This window comes from Trachinotus anak, unplaced genomic scaffold (assembly GCF_046630095.1).
Source record: "Trachinotus anak isolate AG129_WGS33_773 ecotype Australia unplaced genomic scaffold, CSIRO_AGI_Tana_v1 ptg000023l, whole genome shotgun sequence".
Lineage (NCBI taxonomy): Eukaryota > Metazoa > Chordata > Actinopteri > Carangiformes > Carangidae > Trachinotus > Trachinotus anak.
In genome coordinates this window covers 9,298,355-9,307,500 of record NW_027273874.1, presented here as the reverse complement: position 1 = coordinate 9,307,500, position 9,146 = coordinate 9,298,355, and the positions used below count along the sequence as shown (strand labels likewise).

The window sequence follows — 9,146 nt, the reverse complement described above, 5'->3', positions numbered from 1 at the left end:
CCTTACAGACTTTTGGAAACGTGCTGGTGTTACTCTCAGTAAGAGCCTGCAGAGTAAGACGATCCGCTGCCATGAAAGCGTATCAGTGTGGACGAAGCCTCAGTGAAGCCACACACAGAAAAGATTTCCTGGGTGTGTTGAACATGTGGTCAGATCCATCTATAATACAGAAAAAGCTGAAGGTTAAAGGTCGTCTTGACAGGTCAGACCCTCACTGAGCGGACCCGGCTCATCAGTTTGTGTTTTCACATTCACACTCTGGAAGAACGGAGAGAAAAGGCTGCGTCTGCAGGTTTAAATGTGGACGTGGTCCGAGGCCGGGGGCTCGGCCAGGCCGCTGCTCGCTGCAGGTTGGGAGTGAGTCACTGTAACAGGACTCCTGTGACGCCACACTGAATCACTGCAACAGCCCTTCAATCATCTGAGCATGAGGTTCACACAGAGCAGAGAGTCTGTCGTCACCGTTTCACCAAAGAGCTGAGCCTGCAGTTCACACACAGCTCAGTGTGTGTGTGTGTGAGAGAGAGAGAGAGAGAGAGAGACATTTGCTGTGGCGGAAATTATGAGTGCATTTGGTTGGCTTTGAGGTAAGAGAGTTGTCTTTGTGTGTGTGTTCTTGTGCTTCTGTCTCTGTGAGGACCAGCAGCTTCTGTTCATACAGGAAACAGCGTCTGTCTCATCAGCAACAAAATCATGAGAACATAAAGAAAAACACTGTGTGGGAGTCACAGGAGTCCAACAGGCCACAGCGTCAGCTGCTCTCCCTTATTTTAAACCTCCACCCAGTCTAAAGGCAGAGCTCCATGTGTTTGTGATTATAAAGCAGGTCTAGGTTCTATATTAATACTGTGAAAGTATCAAAGCCTCAGTCCACAGAGAAATGCACACAGCCTGTATTCAGAAACTGAGCCTTAAAACCAGCCATCAGGACTTCTGGAACTTTGTGATGTCACAACAAAGCAGTCACTACTCTCAGCCACGCCCCAAGCCCCGCCCACCTGGACCCATCATCCAACCTTGCAGGATTTGGTTTCTCTGAGTGTTTACCTGAAATCTGCTGTATTTTTATTGGATCACTCAGAAAACAGTCAGCCAATCAGAAGAGAGGCTCAGATCCTCTCTTCTGATTGGCTGACTGACCTGTTGTTACTGGAGCTCCAGAGAGAACCTGAGAGAGGAGATGTAAAACTACACTGAGATGGTTTTTTATAACCACAGATATATCTTCTGATGGAGATCAACACTTCAGATCAAACATGGAGCTTTAATGTTCCCTTCAGTTTCTTGCACCACTGAAAATAAAGAAACTTGTTCATCTCCATGTCTCTGTCCTCACCTCTTTCCACACCTCTAACGTCACAGGGTCCTCCTCCTCCTCCTCCTCCTCCTCCTCCGTCTCCACATCTCCCTGGAGGAGGAGAAGTGTTCAGAGAGGAGAGAGGGAGCAGCAGCGCAGACAGATTTCCTCTCCCTCCTCTGTCCTCGGAGTCGTTTCTTTGCCGCAGTCATGCTGGACACTCTCACCTTCCTCCTGGAGAAACTCTTCCTCCTCGCCCACATCAAGCTGTCCAGCCTGCTGCCTCCTCTGGGCGCACGGCGCGGAGACCCGCCGCTCTGCAGGCGCTGTGAGCGGGATGACTCTCCGCCGCCCGCCGCGGCTCCGCAGAGGTTTCAGCGGGGGGACCTGCTGGAGGTCCCGCGGACTCTCTTCACGCACTTCGGCATCTACCTGGGCGACGACCGGGTGGCGCACCTCATCCCGGACATCCTGCCGGTGCTGACGGCCGACAGCCAGCAGATCCAGGAGATGGTGACCAACACCCGGCTGCTGCTCGGGGTGCTGTCCAAGCGCGCCAGCATCCGGGTGGACTCGGTGGAGGACTTCGCGTACGGAGCCGGGATCCTGCTCAACGTCATGGACCGGGCCGTGCGCCGGAGCCCGCTGTCCGGGGAGGAGGTGGCCCGGCGGGCGGAGCGGCTGGTCGGCGGCGTGTCCTACAGCCTGCTGTGGAACAACTGCGAGCACTTCGTCACCTACTGCCGCTACGGGAGCGCGCAGAGCCTGCAGACCGACCAGGTGAGGCCGCGGGGGCAGGGAGGCTGCTCCGATGGAGACGGTGCGGGCAGAGGTGGACCTGGTCTGAGGGTTGGTCCCGGTCTGAGGGTTAGACCTGGTCTGAGGGTTAGACCTGGTCTGAGGGTTGGTCCCGGTCTGAGGGTTAGACCTGGTCTGAGGGTTAGACCTGGTCTGATGTTTGGTCCCGGTCTGATGGTTGGTCCTGGGACGGTTGGTCCTGGTCTGAGGGTTAGACCTGGTCTGATGTTTGGTCCTGGTCTGATGCTCAGTCCCGGTCAGACGGTTGGTCCTGGTCTGAGGGTTGGTCCCGGTCTGACATGTGGTCCTGGTCTGATGTTTGGTCCTGGGACGGTTAGACCTGGTCTGATGTTTGGTCCTGGTCTGATGTTTGGTCCCGGTCTGATGGTTGGTCCCGGTCTGACATGTGGTCCTGGTCTGATGGTTGGTCCTGGGACGGTTGGTCCTGGTCTGAGGGTTGGTCCCGGTCTGATGGTTGGTCCTGGGACGGTTGGTCCTGGTCTGATGTTTGGTCCTGGTCTGAGGGTTGGTCCCGGTCTGATGGTTGGACCTGGTCTGAGGGTTAGACCTGGTCTGATGTTTGGTCCTGGTCTGATGTTTGGTCCTGGTCTGATGGTTGGACCTGGTCTGAGGGTTAGACCTGGTCTGATGTTTGGTCCTGGTCTGATGTTTGGTCCTGGTCTGATGTTTGGACCTGGTCTGATGGTTGGACCTGGTCTGATGTTTGGACCTGGTCTGAGGGTTGGTCCTGGTCTGATGTTTGGACCTGGTCTGAGGGTTAGACCTGGTCTGATGTTTGGTCCTGGTCTGATGGTTGGACCTGGTCTGATGTTTGGTCCTGGTCTGATGTTTGGACCTGGTCTGAGGGTTGGTCCTGGTCTCTGCTGTTCACACTGATGCCCTTTGAGCTTCAGCAGCCAGAGTTCAAACCCAGACCACAGGCAGGTACCTGAGGCCACGCCTCCTCTCTCACCTGTGATCTCATTCTCTCCTCGTGAGCTCATCTGGGTGCACGTGACGGTTTTGTGAAGTGGCGCCAACACGTGCACGGTCCTGCTGCAGGAGGCGGGAGTCAGCCGGGGCCGAGCTCCTGCGGCTCAGGCTGAAACCTCAGTTTGTACTGGAGGAACTGAACTAACTACATTTACTCTCGTACTGACTATTTCCAGTTTGTGTTACTTTATACTTTAACTCCACTACATTCATCTGACAGGTACCAGTTACCTTTACATTAAAACACATGGTGAGCTTATAAAAAACTTCATGCATCATTCAAAAGTGGACCACACACACCACACACACCAAAAACTGACAAACTATGTGTACATTTTTGTACCGTCCACTTTGCTGCTGTAATCCTGCAAATTTTCATTTAAACCAAACTTCTCTGGCTTGTGGCCTCTTCCAAAAGCTCAGTGTGTAGTTGTGTCTCATTGTCACAGTTTAGCCGTTGGTGAGTTGTTTGCAGATCTACAAACCTTTTCCCTCCAAACCTCTCACATAGTCTCATTTCAAAACTGTTACCAACACTAATGCAGTATTTTCCATTAATCATGTCACGACCCCCGAGATTTATCCGATGACCCTTTGGAGAGGGCCCGACCCCTAGGTTCAGAACCACAGGACCAAAGCGGCTTTAGTGAAATGCTGCTGAAGCATTGATGACTCAGCATTATTAATATCATTTATTATAATGAGTCAGTGCAACACATCAATATCATATCAATATCATATTTTCTCATTGATCTGAGAGCTTGTTATTGCTCTGGTGCAGAAGGTTAAAAGCAGAGCTTGCGTCTCAGCCTCTTCCCTCCACCTCAGTCTCACGTCCGGAGTGTTTGAGGCTGTTTTTAAACGAGAGGAAAATCTGGGTCGCTCCTCGGAAAAGTCTGGAGAACAAGAGCTGCATTCAGAAAGGAAACCAGCCTGCCAGAAACCAAACAGCAGCAGCAGAGAGTCAGGGTCAGTGCAGGCTGGTGACGACGACGATGATGATGAAGGAGGGCAGGAGAGAGGCTCCGGCACTGTTTGTGCAGAGAGGTAGCCTCTGTTCCTCTCAAGGATAATTTTCGGGTGAAAAACCCAGAAAGTCGTTTAAAAAAACTCAGACTCTTCCAACAATAGCAAACATTTTTAACTCATTTCCCATGTTGCAGTAGGCTGCCATTTTTGTTTTATTTTGAAAGTTTCAGCTGTTAAAAATCTTTTCATCACTGGATGGACAGAATATTTGTGTCTCTGGGAACAGCGGCATCATTTAAATGTCCGTTGTCTTGCTTTGTAGAAACATTTGCAGTCACTGTTAAACTCTGAGACAAATGCACTGTGTTCCCTGTCACCTCTTCACAATAAAAGCCAGCCTGTGTTTATCCAGGACTTTTAATGTGAAGCAGCAGCAGTAGTAAAAGTTGCTTTAGCACCAGCGGTGACTTCATCCAGCTCTGACGCAGCTGTAGCAGAGGAAGGAAGCAGTGAAGCTCGTGTTATACTCTCTGCATCTGCGAGGGTCCTCGTGACGTAGCTCTGGACGTCAGGATGCACTTGGGTCTCTGTGTGGACGGACATGGACCCTCCAATCTGTTGTGTCTGTGCTACAAGGGCACCAACTGTGAACGTGCTCCTCCAAGCGGACTAGACCGAAGTAGAACAACAACAACTATGAGTCAGTGTTTGCAAGTGAGGAGCACCGAGGCCTGGGGCTGGTGTCGCCCAGTTACTACTGAGTGTAAATGCACTGACTGTCCGAACTAGTTGATTTCCAGCAGCTTTTTCTGAGCAGAAATTCATAAATCAGAACCAGACCTTTTCTATCAGACATTTTTTAAGTCTAAAATGTGGGGGATGTGAGGGGGCGTGGCCTGTTTGTCCATTCATACTCTGTATCAACCAACCCCCCCAACCTGACCCCACCCCACCCCCTCAGCGGAGAGACTTTCCCCTGATCGAGTTTCACTTCCTGTAATTGCTAACCTAAACATTTGACCTGACTCACATTCTGCTTCTTTCAGGGGCAACAGGAGCTCTAACAGGGGCCTCAGGGGCCCCACAGTAAAATAAACAACAGGTCAATTATATTCTTGGTTCTTTGACCAGAAGTCAGCTCAGTGAGCGTCTGAGGGTTAAATTGTATGTTCACGTTTGTTTTAGATTTTGAAAAAAATCAAGACAACCACACTTTAGATCATTTTAGCTGTGGTTAAAATCGAAAAGAGAAATATTATTTAACAATTAATTATGGCCTGATTATCCTAAGTGCTAAAATAATAATTTCTTTAACCATTTTCCTTTTTGATTTTAATTCTGGGTAAAATTATCTTCCATATGGGAGGAGCTTTTTCTTTTGCTGGTATAACAATATGAATATATTTAATAATTATATTAATAATATTTCTTTCTATTTTCTGTCCCCGTTCTTCTCTCTCCAGTTTTGTGAGTGGCTGAAGTCGCTGATCCGGGACCAGCGTAACGTCATCCTGACGGCGCTGCTGGGGATCCTGTCTATGGTGTGTTTGGGAATATCCTCCAGCACTGCCCTGCCCACCCTCCTCATCCCCTTCACCCTGTGGATGGCCAGCTAGAGGCTCCAGGACGACATCCACCGTCACTACTGGTTCAAAACAGGCTGAGCCACCATGTCGGAAGACTTGTAGAAAGGAAGTAGTCGTCTGCAAACAATTTGATTCGTTGATGAAACTAAATCCATTTGTAGCTTTTTCCTGCTGCACATGAAGTGATTGGTTTTAATGTCTCTGTTTGTTTAGAACAGAAGAAGAACAAGAAATTAATCGTTAGCATTAGCAGCATTAGCAACCAGGACTGAGCTGATGAATATGATGAATTCATAAGCATCACCCACTCTGTTTGATTGACAGGTGATTCTGTTGGTCACCAACAAAGACAGAGACAACTTTAAAACAGTTAAAGGTTTGTGGTTTCCAACTTTAAACCAGACATTAAAGGGACCAAAGATCATTGAATAACTCATTTTTACTAAAGCTGCAGGTTTTGTTAAGTATGTGAACTTTTGTTAGCTGTTAGTCCTCCAACATGATGCCATATCTTTTCCCAACAAGACAGAATTGATTGGCCATTCAATCCGTCCAATCAGGTCCATTGTTATCATTTAAGTAAAAAGCTTCTGTTTAAAAGAAAAGTACAGATTATTTGAATTAGATGTGAAGATGATGTCAGCCAATCAGGCACCAGTGTTGGGAGAAGTTATTCTACATGTTTATCCAGTTCAGTTCAACTTGTAATGGATCAGTCTGGTGATAGTCTCTATTTTTCTTATTGTCATACCAAATATATGGTTGATTTGAAAAAAAAAATCAATAATTTGCTTGATCAACATCTTATTAAGACAAAAAACAGAATATCACCAGAGTCTGTTCCTGTTTTAAAACCTGATCAAATATAAAAACCATATGAATACGACCTTTAATTTTGGTGTTTTGAATGAAATATCAAATGTTCTCTGTCTCATATACCGGAAATAACTGGCTTGGTCTCAGTTCCCATAAATTTTTGAGTTTATTTGGAGAAAATTTACATTTTTTCATAACAAACAAACCCTATAACCAAAGGAAAGGAATTATCCAGATGGCAGTTAAGACGGTTTCATATGATGACAAGAATAGTTTTAAGAGAAAATCATCAATTAACAAGCTTTTTTCCACAGCTTGTAACCACATCATGGTCTTAAAAGCCCTGGAAAAAGCTTGTAAGTGGACCATGAGTTAAGATTTTTATTTAGTTTTTGTGGCACTACTACTATGTACAGCTGTATTTTTGCTTTCAGTACAACCCTGACTGAAATCCACTAAGTTTTTACACAGTGACACTGAGAAAAAAAGAACCAGCTTCTTTACCTTGTGGATCAGAATGTGTTCATTTCAGCCCCTGAAGCTCTTCTGTAAATATCTGTAGATATCCGTCACGACCTGATTGTTTTCTAACAGTCACAAACTTTTGTATAGAGTTTATTTTTTACGATGCTGTAACACTTTATACTGTTTTGTATGTAAATAAAGGAAGTGGAAGTAGAGTGGACGTGTTGAATTCTTTCATTTTTGACACGTGTCCACTGTTTTCTTTTGGGGTTAAACAGGAGGTCACAGTTCAACAGTCACTAAATCCATATGTATCCTTGCTCCTTAAAACACTCATCAGTGAAAAACAGCATCTCTTTTTGTTTGCCTCCCTTCATACTTGAAGTTTTCAGGTCTGAAAACGTACTCCGGACTCTGTTTCCCTCTACTGGCAAACAGTGGGAACAGCATGAGGCCCCTGGTGCACAGTCCCTGGTGTCCAGCAGCAGATTGAACAGCTTTACACTCACAATGCAGAGCACTGCTTTGCCATTTGTCATTTTTTGGATTGAAGAAGTAGTAACAAGTGGCCAAAGGTTAATGAGTCATGGACTGGCTAACAGGAACTGTTCAGACAATAACAATAATAATAATTCACACAGTTTCCTAAAATCCCAGTTTCTGTAAAAGCACTCACTGGAAAAAGCTTTATCTATCTATCTATCTATCTATCTATCTATCTATCTATCTATCTATCTATCTATCTATCTATCTATCTGTCTATCTATCTATCTATCTATCTATCTATCTATCTGTCTTGATGATATCTGGTTGAAGCTAATGCATATTGTGCCTTTAAAGTAAAAAGCTAACTAACTCACCATGCTGTCCACTAACCACTAACCATGGCCAGGAGATGAGCTTCACTGTGAGTATCCATCATGTTAATGTGAGAAAAGTGAAGGTGTTGTAGAGAGACAGAGCTAACATGCTAGCTATTGTGGCTAGCTAGCAAATAAACTCCTCTAAAAAAAGAATCCAGCTATTAAGATGATTCATCTGCATTTACTGGATGGTGATGTGCATTTTGGATGAATAGTTGAACATTTCCCACAATGCCAAAATAGTTTGAATCACTTTTTTTTTATATCATCATGATGTAAATGAGTTTGGCCATTTTAGCCCCAGTTTCTGTTATTTTTATATTTAGTCTTTAGTCTGCTGATTACATTTAGACAAAATCATGTCATCATTACATCACCTGTTCCTCTGTCTGGCTCTTTCTTTGTTTTTTTCCTTATTTGTCCATCTCTAAAATTAGCTCTTTCAGTAAAGTGTTTCACCATCACATTACTGCTCATCACTCAGTGACATCACCTTTGTCAGATCTGTCTTCATGTCCACGCTCTGTCCTTCAATCAGTGTCAGAGGGAAGGTCGATGCTGTATATTTCAAAGGATCTGTTTTAGCTTAACCAGGCCGGCTGACGCCTCCCTCATACACCTGCAACAGCGCTGTGTCCATGAGAGTGTGCAGAGCGCGAGCACGTATCCAGCACTTATAGACATTAATCATGCGGCTGGTTCCCCGCTCAGTCCTGCTGCGTGTGCTGTTGGGGTTTTGTACAGAGGACAAAAGAAAAAAAAAGAAATGCAAAGCCCTTGTTAGGAAACCACACTGAGTCTGCAGATTGAATTGAGAAATGGCCAGACTGAAGTAATAATCCTGATGCTCGATCAGCTCTCCTTTGTTCTGAGGTTTGTGGGATTCAGTTCAATTCTGAGTAACAAAAGATGAGAAGTAAAACAGAGTAAAGAGGCAGCCAGAAAGTCCTCACTCTCCTCTGTTGTTTCTGTGTCTGTTACTCTATTTTCTACACAGTTTATTGTCCTGAAATTCCTATTTGTGTCAGGGAACCCTGAGAAAATAAACTGTTGAGTGAAAATGTCTTGTCTTCTTTTTTTCAGTATTTAGGAAGGCCTCATTGTTTTTTGTTGTTATTGTTTTTTGTGTTGGTATCTTGGCATTGCATTGTTTTTTGTGTTATAATTTCATTCTTATTATATCACATTGGGGTTTTTTTTAATGATAATTTCTATTCAGTTCAGTTTTTTTGTCAATTTTCCTTTTTTGAGTGTGTCTTCTGCTGGGACCCTCTTCTTTTCTACTGGTATATTTTATTTTGTTTATTGTCATTCTTTATCCTCCATAGATACAGTATACTACTATATTTTTTATGGCTA

The 9,146-nt window shown here is 45.2% G+C and overlaps 1 protein-coding gene and 1 long non-coding RNA gene across 3 annotated transcripts in view; one reads left to right on the top strand and one right to left on the bottom strand.

The window, feature by feature from the left end:
* Positions 1-1,476, bottom strand: part of LOC139607217 (uncharacterized) — a 3,928-nt gene extending 2,452 nt beyond the window's left edge. For both annotated transcript variants that reach the window (XR_011684803.1, XR_011684804.1), the window contains exons 1-2: positions 1,337-1,476; positions 1-159 (exon numbers count right to left, since the gene is read on the bottom strand). The exon at positions 1-159 is cut by the window's left edge. This is a non-coding gene — a long non-coding RNA (uncharacterized lncRNA). The remainder of the gene's footprint in view (positions 160-1,336) is intronic.
* On the top strand, positions 1,434-7,139 carry LOC139607210 (lecithin retinol acyltransferase). The gene is made up of 2 exons (XM_071459928.1): positions 1,434-2,077; positions 5,521-7,139. Exons 1-2 carry the CDS (start codon positions 1,508-1,510, stop codon positions 5,671-5,673), a joined length of 723 nt encoding a protein of 240 aa, XP_071316029.1. The 5' UTR covers positions 1,434-1,507; the 3' UTR covers positions 5,674-7,139.
* Positions 7,140-9,146: the final 2,007 nt, after the last annotated feature.

What these genes read in the sequence shown, in the direction of transcription:
- LOC139607210 (XM_071459928.1), top strand. Translation starts at nt 1,508, where the DNA reads ATGCTGGACACTCTCACCTTCCTCCTGGAGAAACTCTTCCTCCTCGCC. An exon ending in AGAGCCTGCAGACCGACCAG is followed by an intron (nt 2,078 to 5,520) that starts GTGAGGCCGCGG and finishes TTCTCTCTCCAG; the next exon opens with TTTTGTGAGTGGCTGAAGTC.